The sequence below is a fragment of the Dermacentor variabilis genome, chromosome 8 (genome assembly GCF_050947875.1).
Source record: "Dermacentor variabilis isolate Ectoservices chromosome 8, ASM5094787v1, whole genome shotgun sequence".
NCBI classification, from domain to species: Eukaryota; Metazoa; Arthropoda; class Arachnida; order Ixodida; family Ixodidae; genus Dermacentor; species Dermacentor variabilis.
Window position 1 is genome coordinate 37,002,264 of NC_134575.1, and position 21,488 is coordinate 37,023,751.

A 21,488-nucleotide genomic window follows, 5' to 3' on the forward strand; every position below is an offset into this window, starting at 1 on the left:
TTTCAATATAACGAAATTTCACTTCTGCCGCAAAGAAATGCTGAGACAATAAATGGAAACTTCCGCGGACGCAGCTCGTCAATGGATTGAATTACAAGCGGCTGCTTGCAAACGCAGCTCTCAAATCGCACACCGCGCGACATTAGCGACCGCTGAAGTGGAGCCGCATCATGTTCGGTGTGAAGTCCAAGTGCAACAAGATCCTGTCGCGCCCCGCGCACTCAGTGCTTTAGCTGCGAGTGAAAGTGTGTGAGGGTGAGACAAGAAAGATGGTGTCTTCGCCAGTGCCGCCTTCCCGTGCAAGCAAAGGGAAAGGGGGGGGGAGGAGCAAGCTCGTGGTAACGCGATCAAGTTGGCGCGCGCCTCGGCCGTGGCTGCGCATAGCTGTAAGCGCGGCTGAGCGCATACGCAGCCGCGCATCCTGCTTTAGAGGTAATCTGCCGCGTGTGCAAAGAGTGGGCGTGCCGAGACGGCGTGGCATCATGCAAGCTGTCTTACCGCGCGTTTAGTATTGGAGGTTGCGTAATCTCGAGATTCGGTGACCCGTTGGAGCGAGAGGCATACGAAGCATTCGGTCCCCGCTGCCGGCGCTTTTCCTGATAGCGTCGTCCCAGTACGGGCGACGCTATCAGCCGCGGGGACGAAGTGCACGCGAAAGCGTGGTTGGCTTCGCTTAATTCTTACCGCCGAGAAGATATCGTCCACGTGCGTGACATGGAAGCGTATCCCTCAACGCCGGCTCCCAAATTTATCAAAATGAATTGTTTTCTCGTTCAAATTTGCTGTTGTCGATTGCCCAATAATTCGGAAAATTGTCCGGCCCCTTCCACGTAAGAAAATCGATCGGCGACTGTACTTATACGCAAAGAGGTCGAATTTCAATACAACGAAATTTTGATATAACGAAGCAAATTGCCGACTTTACCGACTTCGTTATATCGAGGTTTAACTGTAGTATTATTTATTACTGAGTTACAGAGTTGTAAACTGGATGTTTGAGTTCCTGAAATTTCACAATTTTCTAGAATTTTCGAAGAATATTTGTCCACGTCCTACAGTCAATAGATTCCAGATTTTTACATTAAAGAAGTCGCAGTTTCTCAAGAAAGGCGGAACATCGATTGCTGTAGGAAATTATTAGGCAGCTATACGAAGTAAGCGGATTAGTTTTACCGGCCGTTTAAACTTGGAAACATTTTCCTTATTACTAAATTAACAAGCATGGTGTCATGCGCGCACAGGCAAACATGAACGCATCTCGCTCGATGAGCGCGGACGCTCCCTGTCAAAACGCTGGCGTGAGGAATCGCGGCAGCAGCAGCGAGCGAATTGACCTTCGTGCTCCCTCACGCTTCAGCGCTACTAAGTGGCGAGAACACAGCGCGCACGAAGCTGCCAGCTCTAGGTGCGCCTAGATTCTGTCCCCATTTTCAAGATAGGACCCGCACGGTCGTGCCATACACAGCCGTCGCCGGAGTTGCATCCCTCCCCGACAGTGCCGTGCGTCGACGGAAGATGGTGTGCGCTTCCTCCCCGCCTTTCTCCTTTGCGCGCGTGAAATCGAGCCATCATGCTCAGCCAACGCCACCTAGATAGGAGGCTTGTGCACTCTGCTTTATGGCATTATGCTACTTGGACCGGAATTTCATGTGCCAAGCGCGGCACGATGAAAGCGGTGTCGTCAAAATCACTGGAGCTTACTCGGGAGCATCACCATTAGATTCTGTGGCAGTCAGACAAGATATCATGACGTCGCGGATCGAAGTGCACCGGCCTTGTGCTATCTAGGATCTAGGAGGCGTTGGCTTGGCTCACCCTCGCACCCTTTCACTCGTTCGCACAGTGTACGGCGCGCGGCCACGATGTTATTGAACTTGTACTTTACATGGGACAACACGGCGACACCGATGGCGGGAATGCGTCAGGAGTGTCCACATGTTTGCTATGGCAATGAACAAATGCAACGAACCTCACCAAATTCGCGCAATGGTTGCCGAAAGAAAAAAAAAACGATTTCTCTGTCCCCATGCGATTAGATAAGAGTTCCGGAGCCATAGCTTCTTCTTGACCAGCATGAAAATGTACGCTCCAAATCAGTGCCAGTGACCATACTAGTTTGAACACAAGAGAAGCCTGCAGTAATCGAATGGGGGTGGCACGTCCACCAGCTCACCTGAGGGGTCTGAGTGAGCGGAGCAGCCTGAAGACGCGAAGGATGCCAAATATGCGGGGGCTTCCGTCGGCAACAAAGGTGAGGAGGAAGTCGACGAGGGAGATGGTGACTAGCACTCCGTCCATCTTGTTCCAGCCGCTCTTGAAGTACGCCTTGTCCCCGTACCAGAGGCCCTTGGCAATCACCTAATCAGAGGATATAGGTCAAAATTATAGGGTCTAGCATCCCCCAAAACACACAAACTAAGAGGGATACCATAGCGGGGTTTTCAGATTTAAACCACCTGGGATTATTTATGTATTTATATTTTTACTTAACAGACCTTACAGGTACATTCAGGGCATTGAGTAAGGGGTGTTACAATGCTACCACGAGAACCAGAAGCAAAATGAAATATGTGATTCATAGCTGAAAAGAAAGGTAATTATATAATGCAGTTAAACCTCGATATAACGAAGTAGGCAGCATAGGCAAGCTGCTTCGTTATATCGAAATTTCGTTGTTTGGATATTCGACCTGTTATGCAAGGAAGTACAGTCGCCGATCGATTTTTCTTACGCAGAAAGGGGCTGCAGAATTTCAGGAATTATCGGGCAATCGAAAAGAGCGAATTTCAATGAGAAAACAATTCCTTTTGATGAATTTCGGAGTCGGCGACGAATGATACGGTTTTACGCCACATCGACGATATCTTCACAAGGGCGGTACCAGCCATACTTTCGCGCAATCCGCCTAAACGGCTGATAGAGTCGGCCGCACTGGGACGACGCTATCATGAAAGGCGCCGGCAGCGGAGAGCGAATGCTTCGTCTGCCCCTCGCTCCGATGGGTCACCGAGACTCGAGATATCGTAACCTCCAACAACAAATGCGCGGGAAGATAGCTTACATGATGCCACGCCGCCGTCTCGGCACGCCCGCTCTTTGCACATGCGGCAGATTACCTCTAAAGCAGGGTGCGCTGCTGCGTATGCGCTAAGCCGCGCTTACAGCCATGCGCAACCACGGCCGAGACGCACGCGCCAGATATCGAGACGTGCTCCCGCCAACGTGTCCCCTACTCCGCCCCCTCGCGCGCGCTTGATCTCGTTACCGCGACATCGCCCCACCTCCCCTCTTTCCCTTCGCTCGCGCGGGAAGGCAGCACTGGTGAAGTCACCATCTTTCTTGTCTCACCCTTGCACACTTTCGCTCGCTCCTAAAGCATTGAGGGCGCGGGACGCGATATGATCTTATTGCACTTGGACTTTATGCGGAACATGATGTGGCTCCACTTCGGCGGTCGCTCTTGACACGCGGCGCGCGATTTGAAAGGTGCATTTGAGAACAGCCACTTGCAATTCAATCCTTTGACCATCTGCGTCTGCGGAAGTTTCCCCTTATTGTCTCGGTATTAGGTTGCAGTGGCACTGAAATTTCGTTATAATGAAATCGCATACAAGCACACTTCCTTACGTTGAGGTTCCAAATACATGGTGTTTTATAGAAAAGAGGTTAAGAAAAGTTAAGCACTTCGTTATATCGAGAATTTCGTTATGTCGAAGTTCGTCATATCGAGGTTTAACTGTACTTAGTTAAGGGTAACACATGCCTTCAGGTTTTATACAAAACATGAGGGCAGACGGTATTGTTAGACATCACAAAATAGTTAGACATTTAGGACGCACAGAAGGAACTCTACAAGCAGAAAAAATACCTGAATTCTCTGCCTAAATCTGAGTACAATAACATTTTAGGATTCTGCCGTCGCACTCATTTGCATTCTTACTGTACCATTGTTGCCATCTTCTGTTGCGTTTCGTTCTTTGAAGCTCATTAAGATGTTTGCTCTTGGTCTGAACAAATTCCATCTGCGTCTTTTCTGTGCTGGTGGCCTTATTTCGTGTTGCGTTCAACTTTGGTAATTAATAATTTCCTTTCCATTGGATCAACAGCACGCATGACGTGGCCCCCAAACCAAACTAAGCTGACCTTATCTAATCAAATCCAACCTAACCATCGCCTGAAGAGAACATTCTGGTTTAATCTCGTTTCAGACTAAGGGGTTGGTCTGCATTTAGCCGTTCACGGAACTCTCAGAACTCTATGCCGGCACCATAGCTTCAACGGCATCAGTTCTCGTTCTCTTCCCTTTCCGCATCTTCGATGATTCACACCCACACATCGGCACAGGAAAAAAAAAGAGAAAAAAAAACGAACTTACAAGTTTTATAATTTTTTTTCTTCAGACTGGTTTAGCGTTTATGCATTTCATATTGTTACTCTGCTAGCCTAAGTTTTTTTGCGACCCCAAGGAAACTGCGCAGCTTTATATTTGGCGAACAGTGACACGAAGAAAGAGCGAAGCACTTACCTTGACAAGCATCTCGAAGGCAAATACAACAGTGAAGGTATAATTTGCAGCTATGAGCAGTTCCCGCTCGAGGCTGCGTGGGGGAATGTTTGGCCGCTCCATGGCTAGTGTTATGCAGTTCAGTGCAATAAAAACCAGCACCGTGTAGTCAAACCATCGGCCGTCTGTGAGCCGGTTGCAGTACATTCGCACCCTGAAAGAATGCGGTACGTACATTACACGTAGGTACTGAATCAAGAAATATTATTGTTTCGCTGTGGTATGCATTTATACTAGGAGTGTGCGAATAGCGATTTTTGAGACCGGATGGAATGCGAATCGAATAGTGCCAGAAGCGAATCGAATCGAATACTTCTCGAATAGTTTTCGAATAATGAACAGCGGTTATCACGATTAATATAAGACGATGTTCACCTCTCAGTATTCTTAATTTTAGCAAGTTTCTGTCATGACGTGTGTACGCTATAAAGCGTTGTTTACTAAAAGCACAAACGGAGCACCAGAAGCAAAGGAGTAGTTTCTTCGCACGCACAGGACTCTTCAGACAATGCGAATTATCGCTATGAAGCCTGTAAATCGTGGCTACCCATGTGACGTAGCCTGCTCACGCAAGTTCTCAGGTTATATGGTGGGGGGCAAAATTTACCGCACTTTTGCTCCAATCTTGTGCTTATTGGGGTGCAGTTGACGTTCTTGAGATATTCGCAAAGTATTTGAAAAATATTCGCATTCGCGAATAGTGACATTCGATTCGAAGACCGAATCGAATGGGACACTATTCGATTCTTTATTCGAAAGTTTCGAATATTCGCACACCCCTAATTATGCGAAACTTCCACTGATCACAACTTACATAATTTTATTACTTAGAGATAAACTGATCGATTAATTGATCGATTGTTTACTGATTGAGTCGGGAGGTCCCAAAGCAGCACATTGGTCACGAGATATTCTGTGATATAGTTGACTGAATGATTAATAAACTTAATTTGGGATGCTTTGAGGCGGCATCTAGACTACGTGTGAGGCCAGAGTGATGAATTTTGTTCATCGGGTGGGTTCTTTGACAGTAACCTAAGTCAATGTCAATGTGAGAGTTTTCGTATTCTTATTCCTTTGCAACGTGGCCACCACGATCGGGAACCGAACGCGCGACCTCGCGCTCAGCACCAGAATACCATGTTACTAAGCCGCTACACTAAGTAGGAATTACCTTATTGCTATTATATATATATATATATATATATATATATATTATTTTAGCGCCAAGGCAAGGGGTGCCTCTTTCTATTTGTGCCTTTATTTTATGACGCATGCTCGTGAATTCGCCTGTTTGTATACGTATGCATATATATTCACATGCTAAATGCACTCGTAGAACCAAATCGTACGATCGAGGTAAACGCATGTGGTGCACCAGCGCAGAAATAACAGCACAGGCAATGGGCCAGACCAATGATGCTCGCATTGGAGACACAGAGAGTTCGGTCTCTTATTGCTTATTCACTGCAGCTGATTAGACCCCGAGAAAGTGAGGCTGACGAGGTACAGTCTGTAAGTAAGTAAAAAAAAAAGGATATGCTCTTTGTTACTTACAGACCGGTCCTGCTCATGTACACGCGGGCCCTGGTTAAGCTTAGTAATGAACGCCCGGGCCCGGGGCGGGCCTGGGCTGGGGGCGGGCCTGGGCTGGGCTCGGGGCTTTATAAAGCGGGTCCGGGCCGAAAAATCAGGCCCGTGCAGGGCTCTAGTTCCCCTTGCGCCCCGTCGTGAAACTCCCAGCTGCTGCCGGAGCACAACGCCGCCGCCCCCTCCCTCCTTGCCGTCCCCTAAACGGCCTTTCTCGCGACGCAAGACGGCGCGTTTGCTCTCCGCTTTCTCCTTCGCGCGCGCCAGATTGAGCCGCGATCGCCGGCTTCACTCGCGTGCTTTCCACTCGCACATGCAGCGTACGACACGCGGCGACGGTGTTATTAGTTGTCACAAAACATGTGTTCACAAAACAAAATAATGTGTTCAACGTCCTATCTAACGTCTAATTTATCCGGCAAACAGTGATAGCGAGCATTAGTCAGCCAATTTTCTATACCTTGGCTTTTTATTCAACTTAAATACAGTTTTGTCTGAGCACAGATTCTTGCCTCGTCTGTAGTGCTGCCGCAATCATTATCGGGTGTTGCGTTTTTCAGCATCATGAGTTTAGTTACTGTGGTTCCCTAAGAAAACAAAAACGTACCAGCAAGGTTCTACTAACACTACTATCTAAGACTAAAATAATCCAAGAAACCTAGGACTACCACTCACTTGCTGTCCGGTGGGAATAGAAATAGTGCATAGTCCTGACGATGTTCAAAGCACCACCTCCACCACGGAGGCTCAAAATACCAGCACAGCTGCAAGAGCACAGGAAGGTCAAATAAGCTCGGTACCGTGCGCTGGGTGTGCAGTTTCAGTGGATTAATGTTACTTTTGTGGCTGCAACACCATGTATCACAAACAGGGACATAGAAATGATTTTTGTAGCCTTGGCAAGAACTCTAGATTATTGCAGCTGAAAGCATCAAGGGAGCTCTCTGGGAGGTAATAACGCCAGGTTTGGCTTGTAGTATCACATTGTGTACAGTATGGTGGTCAATAATATAGTAAAAACTGAATTCATGTCAAGCAAGGATTACTTGAGAGATGTGTGCATTCACCACTGACAGGTTAATATACATGAAGTAACTTTCCCATTCAAGATGTAGTTTCATTGAAAGCTTTTTGGGTGCCATGTGTGTTTTTGTAGTCCACACACAGTGTTCCTTTTCATATTGCACGTGGAGCAGGTACAGTATTTCAGGGTTCACAAACAGTAGTGATCTCATTGTTTAGCGGTGGCTGCAAGAATCATGTTGAATCAGGAGCTGAAAAATATCGCGCGAGCTTTCTGGAAGGTGTCAGATTGCATTCCTGGTTTTACTCTTGAATTAGGTGACAGAACTTGCATTCTGCTCTTCACGTCTGTGCACATGATGTGGCACTACGGCCACTCACTTTGAAGTGCTACACTTGAGTGTACAATTTTGTGATAATTCAGCAAAAAGTTAACATAATTTAACTTCGCTTCTCAATCAATATATTATGTCAGTGCAGACTATTAGCGATACATATGTAATTGTCGGGTGAGTGGCTGCTATTCAGTTTATTATTAAAGACTTTCGAATAATCAAGCACTATAGACAACTAATAAAAAACTCCACACACACATGTGTGCACTATAAAGGGAAACATAATATTGAGTCACTGTATGGGCCACACGCAACACTGACCTTGGGCACATTGACCGCACGCTCGCCGTAGACAAGAGTTGCCGCAGCTGCAGCAGCGTTGTCCACTTTGACGTGAAGCACTGCGCCACTTTCAGTGCTTATTTTCTTGCCGCTGGGTTTGACAAGGAGCGAGTTGTGCCTCGTCTCGGCATAGGAGATTCCCGAACCGCTTAGTGAGTTGTGGCGACTGGCCAAGACACTGGCACTGCCTCCTCCTGGAATAATGGTTCATATACAAACGACTTGCATGCTTGCTCATCTTACTTTGCAATCTCAGAGAGGTCCAAAAATTCATGTTGACTCGCCATATTTCCAGTGCCCTTAAGGATGCTTACTTATTTATTATTTATATATTCAACACTGCCAGCAGTACTTTGGCAGCCAAAGCAGGAGTGGTACAAGTTTATGAACAAGTACAGAAAGTAACACAAGTGATCAAGGAGTGTTATAATAAACTAACTAGCAGACTAATAAGTAGAAAGCATAACAAGAGTTTCAAACAAGGTTGTCAGTTTGGTGGTGCGAAATGCTTGCAATCTCAGCAGGGTGACGTAATGAATTACATAAAATAATATACAACACAATGCGCCGCCAATGTTTCATTGATGTTTCCTTTTTTTTCTTATTGCACTGCTAACGTGCTTCATAGAGATTACCAACAAATTGATGTCATTATATAGCTCAAAGCGCAAGAACACCTGTCCTGCTGGCACTACTATGCCTGTGGTACTTGCTGGCTTTCCATTGTAATTACTTCAGCTGGATGTCGAAGCTGAGCTGCGTTTTTATTTCATCCCTTAGTTATTTGTAGAGATATTGGAGGAGAAGGGGTCGTTATTTTGGTGCAGATGCTTTTCTTTAGTCGTACAGACCTCTCCTATCAATCTCATTATCATTTTCACCCTCTGCACCGCAAGGGTTGAGCCAGTTGCAAAAAAAGAAAAAAAAAGGAAATGTCAAAGCACTTGCAACGATTCGGCCTCCATTCAGGTCCCTAATAGACTACCACCACTGGCATTGACTTGGCAATGATGCAGTGAAACTTGCCAGGAGATAGGTATCTTGGTTCAAACGAAGGGCCTTTTGCCGAATGCAAACTGTGAGACTGGGTCTGTCGGTGACGTCACCAAACACTTTCACTCACCTCCATGTTGGCTTTGTATGGAGTTCTGGCGACTCAGCGGCATGTACGTTGGCCTTCCACCCGAGTCGCTGGTGATGACGGTGGGTGGTTGGGCGAGATAAGCCGCCGCCTCTGCCCGCTCGTCGACGGCGTCGTGGTTTCGAGGTGACGCGCTCGTGCAACCCGTAGCTGCCATGTTGTTCTGCTTGGTGAGGACGTTGGGGCGCTTGGGTAGGCTAGTTGGTCGGTGGGCGCTGTTGTTGCTGTGGTGGTTGTTGCTGTTGTTGTTGCTGTTGACTGGGGCTCCGCCTGCGCCGTTATTGAGGCCCGGGAGCACACCGCCGTTGCAGTGACTGTGGTCAGAGGCCGATGCACTTCCGCCACCGCTGTACCGGACGAAAAAAAAAGCGAGCTTGAATCACACGGGCCTCTTGGTGATGGAGGACGTGGCACGAACAGTATTTTGGATGATTGACCTTGGTATCTGTAAGCCATGGGTGTGCGAATAGTGACTTGTGACACCGAATCGAATACGAATCAAATATCACCAGAAGGCGATTGAATAAAACTGAATATCGAATACTTTTCGGATAGTTTCTTTTTTTGAGAAATGAACAGCCGTATTTCACAATAATTATAAAATGATGTTCACATCCGTGTGCGGTATAACCTCGTTATGCTGAAGCAGTTGGGATTGGGAAAAATATTCACTATATTAGTATTTTCGCTATAGACGTAGTTCACGATTTTTACCTTTCTGCAAACACAACACAAGTTTGCTATGCACAGTTTGTTGATTCTCGTTCGAGAGAGTGCATTGTTGCTCCGTATTGAAACGTAGATTACATGTTTGGATCTGAAGTGTTGAACTGAGATCATTTGTACAACGCTTTTTTTTCTAGTTATGTCAGAATACCCTGGGGGGAGCTCCGCAAACAGCTTATAATAATCAGCGTTATTCTCTTATGCGCTGAATTTGCCTCTAATCTCACGAAAAGCTGACCACCAGCGGCAGCACGACACTTTTGTTACCGAACAGGACGCAAACCAAATGAAGGAAGGGCTGCTATAATTACATGTACGGATGCTACGGCAGTTTAACAAGCACACCATGATAGTAAAGCATGGTGACCACCCTGAAAATGATTCAAGCAGCCAGTTTACGCAAGAATTGTCGCAGGTATTGAAAGTCTTCTGATACTCCATTGAGTGCAATCGTTGTTTATTCCATCATCATCATCATCATCATAAAGTAATAGCTTATCGTGCCTTGTTTTGTTTCTTTTTATCATCTTGATTTTTCTGGATACGCCTTTCTGGATATAGCAAATAAATGTGTTTTTTAGACATCTGTTTCCTCACTACAACTGTTTTTACAATATCAAAGATGAAATACATGGATGCCTAAGGGAGTGTAACATGGTCAGGCGTTTCTTTTCGCTACGCCTTTTAGTACGCAATATGTGGATACACTATAATGAGGCTCTGATGTATTTGTAACGTTAGGAAGTTTCTGTCATAGAATTGTACATTGTGAAGCACGTTGTTTATAGCAAACACGAATGCAGAACTGGCAACAGATAAGCGGTCTGTATGCATGCACAAGACTTTTCGGAGAGTGTGAATCATCGCAGTATAGCCGAAAAGTTTGACTCTCTAAACAATGCAGCCTGCTTTACTACGTAAGTTATGAAGTTTTGTGCCTATGTTGTGCCCACGGCAATTAAATATATCTTAATTTTGCTCCAATTTCATGTTCACTTGCCCAAAATGTACGTTTTGAAATACTCTAGAACTATAAAAATATATTCGTATTTACCCATGGTGACTATCTGATCCCAAAATCGAATCTAATATTGCACTGTTTGATTCATTATTCAATAGTTCCTAATATTCGCACACCCCTAGTGCCAGCAGTAAAACATAAATTGTCTTTGGAAGTAATATGAAGGCCCAGCATGGCGGACTTATTGCAAATCTAGCAACACTGCTTTGGCTTTAAATGCTTGTTCATTTTTTGTTATCCATGGGATTTGTAGGTATGACTAGCTTTTCACGCCCAAATATATGAAATGTAGCATTTTGTTGCAAGAGCATTATCTTGTAGTGTGAAATAAAAGAAATGGTTTAGTGTATCAAAGTGTATTTTTGTCATATTGAGAAAATAACTTATCGCAATCACTGCTGTTCTTTTTCTTCACTGCAGCATATTATTTTTACAAGCATAGTACACGGCAAAGTCAAATCTTCGTGCGTTTTGAAATGTAGCGATACAATACTGTGCTAGTGGTTTAAGTACAGTACACACACTACACGTCAACTCGAGGGCCGCAACAATGTCTGCTTGTCTGAGATGCTAGTGCCTAGTACAAAATTATCAGGTATAAACTTACTGCCACTAAAAAATATAAGGTTTGCGGATGTCCTCAATGCTCTGATGAATGTTTCTAATTGCTATCCTCCACTGAGTACACCTTTCTAGTTAGTAGGACATCTATCAGGGTTGATGCCAAATTAGCATGGTGTGGTTTCTATCAATGCAACAAGTATGTTGCAGTCATAGGTTTAGTTGATCTGCTGCATTGCTATTTTCGGAGTTGAATTTTTTGGATCTTCTTTTTTGGAAGGGCAAAGCTGGCTACATCCCATACTTGAACGACGAATGAGAAGGGGATGCGTGAGAATGTAATGCACGGTGAGTTGGGCAAGGACACGAGAGACAAGAGCTTCTCAGCAGTGCAAAAGTTTATGGGGTTTCCCTTATGTGTTCGGGGAATCCTAAAGTTAATGTTAGCGCAGGCAGCAAATTCATGCGTTTTCCCCGAAGGCTTTGGGGGATTCCTGTGATAGAAGTTAGTAAAAAAAGCAAGTTGATAGAATTTCCGCGTCTTTGGGAAATATTTGTGGTAAACATTTGCACAAGCAACACGTTGATGTGTTTGTTATGATGCCTCTAAATATTCGTGTGGGCAAACGTTAGTGCAGGCAGCAAGGGACGGACTTGTTTGGTACATATTTGGACATTCCTGCAGTAAACATCAAGCATCAAGCTGATGGGTATTTCCTGGTCTCTTGGAAATTTTTGAGGGAAACATTAGTACAGGCAGCAAGGTGATGAATTTTCCCTGATGTCCTTGAGTAATTCCTGCGATGAAAGTTAGCACAAGCAGCAAGTTGATGGGCTTTCTCTGCTGTTTTAAGAGAATTCCTGTGGTAAATGTTAGTACAAGCAATACAACTGCGACTTGGGCAAATCGGCAATGCTTCATTCTGATACTAAAGAGCGCATATGAAACCAGGACGAACAGATAAAATGGCATACATTACCAGCGCTGAACGCGCAATTGAATAGTTGATTGACGCATTCACATAATCACAAATGTGCACGTTAGATAAGTTGTCGCATCCATTTTATTCGGTTGAAGTTAAGAAAATATCTTCTGCAGAAACAGCATTTCTTTGTCATGCAAACCAGTTCGTGTTTGGCTAACACAGTTTTCCCTTCTTCCCTTCCCTAGTTTTCCCTATCTTCATATTCGCTTAAGTACACTATCTTCATGTCCGTTCTGGTTTTTATGTGCGCTCTTACATATCAAAATTAGTACAACAGTAAATCGACGAGATTTCCCTGATGTCTTTGCGAATTTACTGCGGTAAACGTCACCACAAGCGTCAGTTTGGGGGGGGGGTGTTTGATGTCAATGTGGAATTGGCATGGTAAACAATAGCACAAGCATCATGTTGATGGGCTTTCCCTGATGTCTGTAGAAATCCAGGGAAAACACGGGGAAGGCGGGAGGCGGAAATTCAAGACGATGAGCAAAACGAGAACAAGGTGAGAGCAGTAGCCAACGTTTCGACAAGTGGACTTGCTTTCTTCAAGGCGGAAGAAGACAAGTCCACCTTGAAGAAGACAAGTCCACTTGTCGAAACGTTGGCTCTCGCTTTGACCTTGTTCTCGTTTTGCTCATCGTCCTGATGTCTGTAGGGAATTCCTGTTGTATAGTTAGTACAGGCAGTGTGTTGACTCACTTCTGACTGACGATCACATTGTTGAGCGGTGGTGGGACCACCAGCAGACAGGATGAGTCCTGAAAACCGGGCAGTTCAGCGTCCAGCAGGGAGTCCGTGTCAGAGTCGGCCGAGGACCGACGTCGACCACCGTTCGCTGCCCCGCTTCCCTGGCGGTGGAGTTTGATTAGAGGGCTGCCGGGAGGCGACGGTGGAGGGGAACCCTACGGGTGGGGAGGACCAGGAGGGATGCGTGCACACAACGCCAGTGGCGCCGCTCAGTCGTCCGCACTCTTCTTCCAACATGGACGCTTTTCTTTCTTTTTTTTTTGCGCGGGCCTTGCCTCGTCTGTCGCACCTTAGCAGAACCAGTGGTTGGGCCAGCAGGCGCACGTTTCAAGCGGTCATACGTAGCGCAAACCAGATGCTCAGAGACGCAACCCTCAGATGAACACCGGGCCTTAGGATCGGTGACCAAAATGCTCACTCGTACTTTAAGCACCCCCCCCCCCCCCAATAATTGTCAACGTTCGTTGACAAGTTCGAATGCCGCTGCGCTCACTCATTGAACTGCAACATCTGAATTGAGTGATGCATTTTGTTCAGCTCCGTACATTTTAACGGCAGCCGTCTCAGAATATAGTTTTGCCGTATGTCTATTGTGTATGGGGTTGCACATGGGACTATCCAGTAGAACAGAGTGATGCAAAATGGCATGGATGGTCCTTTCATGAACATTCCTTATTCCGGGTCGTAAGTATTCACACTATATAACATTTTGCTGTTAACTTCCAACTTCTTATCCTGGGACTTTGTTGTCACCTTCACCATTGTTGAGAGCACCTAGCTGTTCATGGTTAAGGATCAGTGACTCAGAAAAAAGGTGACATCACCAGTGAATGCAATTTCTCTGACTTCATCTGGTTTGTGCTAAAGTGTTGACATGCTGCATGTTTGATGTTTACCATATTCGTGGTACCAAGAAAACATTGATGACAGATGAACAGGGATGATATGGCTTTCAGTGCTGTCATGTATTGCTCTATTTGAACACACTAAAGGGGTATAAGCGAACTGACTCAGGCATGGATTGTTTGCAAGCATCTACTTGACTACCAAGTGCCATTTCTTGTTGTGTTGGTTCTAGTCTAGCAAACCGCCAAGCTACATAAAAATGAGTAATATTTGCACTGTCTATGTGTGGCACTCGTATGTGCCACAGTTGCATAATTGGTGCTATATGCAATAAATGCAGAATACATTTAGGATAACGCTGAGTAAGGTGTGTTGACACTTCGTACATGCAGTAAGATTAGGTTAATACTTAACACTTTTAGTGGGTTAAGTTGTCTTATACACACATCACCCCCTAAAATAAATGTCATTCTGAAGTTCTTGGAACCAGCTTTGCTGCCTAGTGGCATGTATGCGAGCTGTATTTATAATGATTTTGTCTTAATGACTGTTTTGCTTTGAAAGATTACAATATTACTTCATTCTGGCTACGACTTCGGCACCTTGTCATTGAACATGACAGTCAAGTTGTATCAACTGCAAGCGAGCCTGGCAAATACCATACTCTAGCAAAGTAAGAAAACGTAATATCAAACTCATACTGTACTTCCATATTCACCTACTAAACTACCCCAGCACATAAAAGATATGCAAAAACACATTAAGCGATGGTGCCATCCCACTTTCGTGGGTTGACCTTAAGTCGTCTCATCACAAGTTCATCCTGGTGACAGTATACTTATTCTAGGCGACACTAAATGGAAGTCGACACAGTGTTCAGCTTATCAGAAAATTTAGTCTGAGAGATTGCTTATAGAAAGCATTTTTACAATGAAAGTAATCAACTGTACTTTTACAATGGAAGTGAAAGAGTTCACATCTTTCATGGGCAGAGTCCCATGAAACACAAAGACTTGCACGAATCAACAAATGAACAAAAGAAACTGAATACGCAAGACTAGCAAAGCCGGACGGAGTGGAAGTGCTTGTGTGGCAGCTTCTGCAACTAAAAAATGTCACTTGGTAGCCAATGCATGTTGAATCACAGAAATCTGGTCTTATTCTTAACCCATAAGCATCACATCTACTTTGGGAAGGTTTTTCTACTAAGTTGCGATTTATGTTGCAGTATGTTATTTAAATATTAAAATTATAACACTGTTACTTCATCATTATTCCTGTGTTAAATTTTAAGCCAGAATGATTTGTACATCGCTTGCTGTCTTTGTTTACTCAAATGTATTTGTATGCCTAGCTATGCTAATTTTGAAACATTAACAAGCAATTTTTGTTTCTGTGAATCTGTCACGCCCAACTCCGGATGCCGATGAACAATAACAAGCACCATTTACATCTGCACAAAACATCTTATTGAACTTTTATCAGTTGATCGCTACCTGCACGTAGTGTCTGAGCATCAGTGCAATTGCAACCTTGTGCCTAATACATTACAGCACCCTAGAGGCACTAAAATGCTTGTAAGCCACATAAAAAACGCAGTGCAGAGGTTCTTCTGAGACAACTTAAGCCACAAACAGACAATGCCAAAGCCGAAAAGTTCAGCTCTCGAACTGACAGCCCAGCTTGAAAAAAAAGAAGAGCAAAATGAAAAATATGCAGGAAAGAGAGAAAAGCTGTAGCAAAAAAGGCAATGCGTAGAAGAGATGGACAATGCCATGCACATGACAATAGGTTTAAGCTGCCTGTCTTGATGCAGTCGCAGCTTCACAGAGCTTGGAGTGCGAATTTATCTCCAAGCAAACATCCAAAAAAGGAGATAGAGACAAGAGAGAAAACACACGACATTTGAAAATGCAGACAGCAAAAAGGACAAGCAAAAAATGATAGCAGCAGACCAAATGCAAAATTCATGTAAACACGTTGATGGACAATGTAAGCTCTGAGGTGTTCTCGTGAGCGAAGTACAGGTGAAGCGTGTGTGAAGAATGTGCAAAGCACGTGAGAAGCCTGGCGGCATTGGGACTAATAACGTGTGCAGTTGCAGTGCTTAATCCAAACTAATTTATGCACACACGTTAGCAGGCTCATGATGATGGACAGAGTGATATGAATTCTGTAGCCAAGAAGCTCTCCTATATCTGTTAGAGCACTGTCATGCTCGGCAGTGAATAGATTGACACCGCCCACAAACCCAGCATCTTTGGATGTTCTGTCGCACTGAAGCAACAAAAAGTGTCAATGTATGTCTTCATATGTATTGAGAGCATCATATTCATCAACTACTGTTGCTTCAGCTTGACAAGACTTCCAGCAACATGTTGTGAAAGTTGCAGACGCTGATGGCCAACCTGTTGCACGATGTGACTGACTCTTATAGTATAGCAGAACTGTACTCTGCACATCAGTTTCGGCCTAGAGTATAACGGCAGGTATGTAGCAGCTAAAGAAATCTTCGAGCACAAACATGCGATCTAAAAGCGCTCTATGAGCTACACTGCTGTTTACACTCAAGGATGAAAAGGTGATGTTACAAAAAAGCGTGCTTAAGAGAAGCAACGAAACAACAAAGATAAGAATAAGAGATTATTCGTGAAGTGCTAGATAAGGTGAATAATTTCTGTTAAATGTCGTAAAATTTGAAGATTAAAAGGCTTTTCAGTCTAAAGTCTGGAGCAAGACTACTTTAACTGAAGAACGCAACGTAAAAGGAGTTTCAGGAGTGGGGTATAGAGATTTGGCCCCACATTTCTTTCAGATTGCTTCCTTTGGAAATAAAAGTATGTAGGTGCTTCAAGTGGCAGTTGTAAATGAACTATCTCTGTGCGGGAAAAGTGGCGCCACTAGCGTTGTGCTTGTGTCCATAGCTAATGAAGAGCTCGAAAGGAAAGAAGGCGATGGTAAAAAAAGGGCACACAAGGCACACATGCAAGGCATACAAATATAAATTTGAGAGTTGCATCACGAGACATTTCAGAAACTCCTGTGGCACTGCTGTAGTAACCATGCTGGCTGTGTGCCTCTCTTGTGGATGCTGGACCATCCCACTGGCATCAAGCAGCTGTTCATTGCCTAACGTTGCATTTAACTGATTGATTGAGGAAGTGTAGTGCCCCAAACAAAGGTTGGGCTATGAGCAAGGCTGTTGAGGGGGGCTCCAAAATTATTTTCACTATTTATTGATTCCTTAGTGAGTTCTTAAATACACTGCACCAAAAGTGTTGCCACCTTTGTGCTTATACTGTTCAATATACTGCAGTGTCAACTTTACTGCCTAACTTTCAGAGCCTTTGATTGACCGTGCAGTCGCAGAGCTAGGTGAGGCACCTCATCAGGCCCTTATGTCCATTTATGTATTTTCTTGTAAGCCTGTCATGACAGGGATTAATTTGCATCTTGTGACACCAATGCATCGATTAAGAAACCTGGGTTGCTCATTTCAGTTACAGCTATCACTGTAACTGCTTCAACAGCGATATCTGTAGCAGCTGTCACTGTAGAAAACACTGATCCTGTAATGTGAGTTTATGATTCTATTTACTGTTGTCATTGTAACTGCTGCAGCAGTAATAGCTCTAGCAGCTATTGCACCTGAAGTGCACATGTGAATAACAACCTGGGTACTGATTTATGCTACTGCTATCGCTCTAACTCTTGTAACAGCGATAGTTGTACCAGCTGTCACTCTAAAAAACCTTGCACCTGCTCATAAGAACCTGGGTTGCAGATTTATGTGACGTGCTATCGCTGTAACTCCTGTAAAAGTGGTAGCTTTAGCAACAGTCGCTGTAGAAAATGTTGCAGTTGTTCATAGCAGCCTGTTGATGACTTATGTGACTGCTATCACTGTAACTCTTGTAACAGTGATATCTGTCAAAAACCCTGCACCTGGGCATAACAATGTGAGGTGCTGATTTCAGTTGCTACTATTACTGTAACTGTGGTAACAGTGATAGCTGTAACCGCTGTCGCTGCAGAAAACACCTGTTCAGAACTATGCTGCAGGTCCTGAAATTATACGTTATAGTTCCCAAGTAGAGCCTTTTTTTTGCTTTACTTAAAAAAATAAACATTGCAAGGTAATATATCTCCACTTTAGACTGATGATAACAGCTTTCTGCCCCAAGAGAACGCGTTCCAACCAGCATGTCACTTTCATTTGGCCACCACAACAGTGCAGCTCCACTTGGTGTCAAAAGAACTGTGCAGGCATGGTGTAGCCACGCGCGCCCATGCAAGCATCTGCACAGGTTGACACCACCAGAGGGTTTCAATTCAAAGTTAACTGTCACCACTGCAGAAAGAAATCAGCAAAATAAGAGAACACTTACATTTCATACAGCCACTCAAAATCATGCAGCAGCAGAAAATAGACACAAAGAAAACCAAAGGCACACAGCCAAGAAGAACCAAATGCCTTTGCGAATAGGCAATGCAGATTCAAATGGCAAGAGGCTGTACTCACATTGGTGTAGTAATGCCAACCACCTGAGTTATACCTACTACTTTTTGGAAGGTTTCATTATTGCATTTGTCCCTACAGAGCTCGCTTACTGCAAAGCAGAATTGTTTTAATAGCCTACATTTAAGACTTCTACGAATGCATCAACTTAACCAGAATCTAACCAACTCTCCGACGTTGCAAAACCTGCAAATGTAAAAGTGCAGTGACCTCCACATGTAGCAAAGCCATTTAAAATTAACAATCTTCTATAGTTGTAACTAGCTGAGACATACAAAATGTCAAGATCGTTATTAACTATGCTTTCTTAACCATTTAACCAGCATATTATTTATTATTTCGATAATGTACATACTTAGAATGTTCGTCCAGAAAGTGCAAATTTTTAAGTGTTAAGCTGTGGTTCTGCAAGTGGTTTCTCTTAAGACATGTGTTTTCAGTTTTAGTGGTCTGAATTTGCAATGAGAGAAGCGTGACTGCGATGCGCTGTGAAAGAATACGCTGCATTCGTTACTGTTTTCTGCTTACGGAAGTTACTGAAAAATGTACCTTATGTAGAATGCTTTGGAAATGTTTCTAAATGCACGTGTGTTTCACGAGTTCCCTGTGTGGTGCCATCACTACACATCCTAACGTTCACGGTTTTAACAACAAAATTTTTATATTTTTGTTTTCTTTTATGTGAGCAGTGAACAAATTAATTGATCTGTCTTCATTAAACATCACCTTGAGACATCTCAAACAAAAAGTCGAAGCATTGTTGACGTATATTTTCTTCAGGGTTTGCATTTGGTGTTTTTGTGCGAATTAGTGACACATTCTCTGGTGATAGATTGTCTAATGACATCGTTCTGATTTGTATCTGTTAGGTTGGGTCTAGTGAAAGCCATTACATTGGCCTAACCATTATAGTGTGCAAGCAGTTGTTTGCGTTATAGTGTGCCAGAATAAATAGATAAATAAATAAATAAATAAATAGCTTTAGAAATACAACATTTACTAAGTTAATGTCATACTGCAACTGTGCACTATCATTATCACTGTTGCATTTCCTTTGATGATACCACACTGTAAAAAGAGCATAACAGCCATCCTACATTGAAGTGCAAGTGATGCCCTTGTTTTTAAGCACTGCAATGCAGCAGTGTTGGAATGTCACATCACATAACGCAGTTTTAGCCATCTTAGGTGCTGATCATAACTGAATGCTGCAAAGCATTTACTGAAGACTGGATCAGAGGCCCTGTGTTTTCGGTTTTGTTGGACTGCATTGAGCTTCGAGCCAGAGACACTGCTCTGTGCTACTAGAAACAGATGGCAGCGATAGTGCTGCTACCTATGTTGGTGCTCTGTCTGTAACGTGGACTATAAAACAACTCCGGTACACTACACCCGTTAGGCTAGAATATTTCGAAGGCCCTTTATACGGTTCTGTTGCCAGTGACCAGTGTTGCCAATTGGAGGACTTAGGTACAACACGGAAAAGCGAACCAAATAATCATAAAAAGCATTACACTGAGATTTATGACCGTACAGGTGTAGAAGCTCGCAACTTCAGCTTCAACTGTCTCAAGCAGAACTACTTGTGAGTACAGCGCCCACAGCGAAGAAAAAAAAACAGTCTTTGCCAACAGTTTGTTCTCAAGCCTGCTCGTGGCTTACCCTGCGTGCCAAGGGTGGGGCTGGACTAACGCAGCTGCGCCTCCGACGACGCCCATTGCTCGGGCTGGGTACGTCGTTGCGGATGAAGCCGCTGGCTGGTCGTGGCACGGGCAACAGAGCTGCCCCGGCCCCTGTGGCGGCCGTCCCACTGGATGAGCTGCGGTTGCTCGGGGAGCGGGAAAGCCTCGGTGTCGGAATCGGAGATGGCTGGGAACAGAGGAACACATACAGTACACTACACTGTTAAGGGGAACACGAAAGTAACATTCAAACCAGCATAACTTTAATGGAACCGCATCACAAACACTGTTTCTGCAGATTTTGCACTGTGCCCCTTAACCAAGGGATGTCAACCTGCGCCACGAGTGCCACTGGTGGCGCTTAGTTCGCCACCATCAAGTATCATGATGTAAGTGGCCAACATTCTCGGTTAGACATTTACTAATAAGTGTATTTCTTCTAACTGGTAACACATGCTTGATGTTATGTGTAAGGTACCCACCTCTAGCTATAATGGTAAAAAAAATGTTGTTGAAGCTTTTTGTATGAACTGAGCTGTAATCAGTCACTAAATCAGTCCCTTTAGCGGTGGACTATCCTGTATACTGTGTCTACAATGCGGTGCTTTTTTAATGCTTTCTTGCAGCTTGAAAGAAAAAAAAAAGATTAGACGAGGGACACACAGACACACACAACGGACGTGTCCTTTGTGTAGTACGTTTTTCGCGATTCCAGAGTGCATCAAAGTCTGAATGACCAAGGTGCCTGTATTTACGCGTTAACAGCAGCGCTTATGAGAAGAAAATAGGGTAAGAGCTTGTTGGCGTGAAATACCCTATATAGTTCTTTCGAGATATTAATTGATAAGCAAATAAATATACGGTGCGCGGTTACTGGTTGTGCTTTTCCTACATTCGCGAGACAGCTGCCACAGATACTTGAAATGGCATCAAAGTGACTTTGAAAAAGGCAGTGCAAGCTCAAGCGCTTTGGCAGAACATCAATCATAAATGTGCTAACTTCTGTGCACTAGAATTCTGCTGCTGTAATGATGACAGAAAAGCACCCGCTTGTGCGTTTACTTTTAGAATGCTTATATGTCCACCACGAAAGATGAAAATTTGTACCGTGATTCGTCCAGATGTTTCAGATGAGTGAGATGACGATGAAGGCAGCACATGCAACGCTGTAAGTGGTGACAGTCTGTTGCCAAACTCCCGCAAAGGCATCTCCAGAGTTGCACATGGGGAGCCCTGGTTGATTCGATGAGTGGAGAGAACACATATGTCGAAAACGTTTCCATTAAAATATTAAAGATGTGCAAAAAAGCGTAACCTTTTTAGTAACGTTTTGTCATTCTAGTTCCATGTAGCTGCAATGGTCCAGACAAGGTCTCATTATAATATAGGAATTAGTGCATAAAAA

General features: G+C 44.2%; 1 protein-coding gene across 2 annotated transcripts in view; it reads right to left on the bottom strand.

Moving 5' to 3' along the window:
• Positions 1-21,488, bottom strand: part of Ca-alpha1T (Ca[2+]-channel protein alpha[[1]] subunit T) — a 397,067-nt gene that overhangs the window by 32,060 nt on the left and 343,519 nt on the right. Inside the window, exons 17-24 of one of the 2 annotated variants that reach the window (XM_075701870.1) lie at positions 21,191-21,316; positions 20,064-20,270; positions 12,989-13,137; positions 8,978-9,342; positions 7,834-8,048; positions 6,830-6,918; positions 4,526-4,718; positions 2,174-2,358 (exon numbers count right to left, since the gene is read on the bottom strand). In XM_075701870.1, the coding sequence (XP_075557985.1) occupies positions 2,174-2,358; positions 4,526-4,718; positions 6,830-6,918; positions 7,834-8,048; positions 8,978-9,342; positions 12,989-13,137; positions 20,064-20,270; positions 21,191-21,316 (1,529 nt within the window). Of the gene's footprint in view, positions 1-2,173; positions 2,359-4,525; positions 4,719-6,829; positions 6,919-7,833; positions 8,049-8,977; positions 9,343-12,988; positions 13,192-20,063; positions 20,271-21,190; positions 21,317-21,488 lie in introns of both variants that reach the window. The other variant, XM_075701869.1, reaches the window with a different exon arrangement.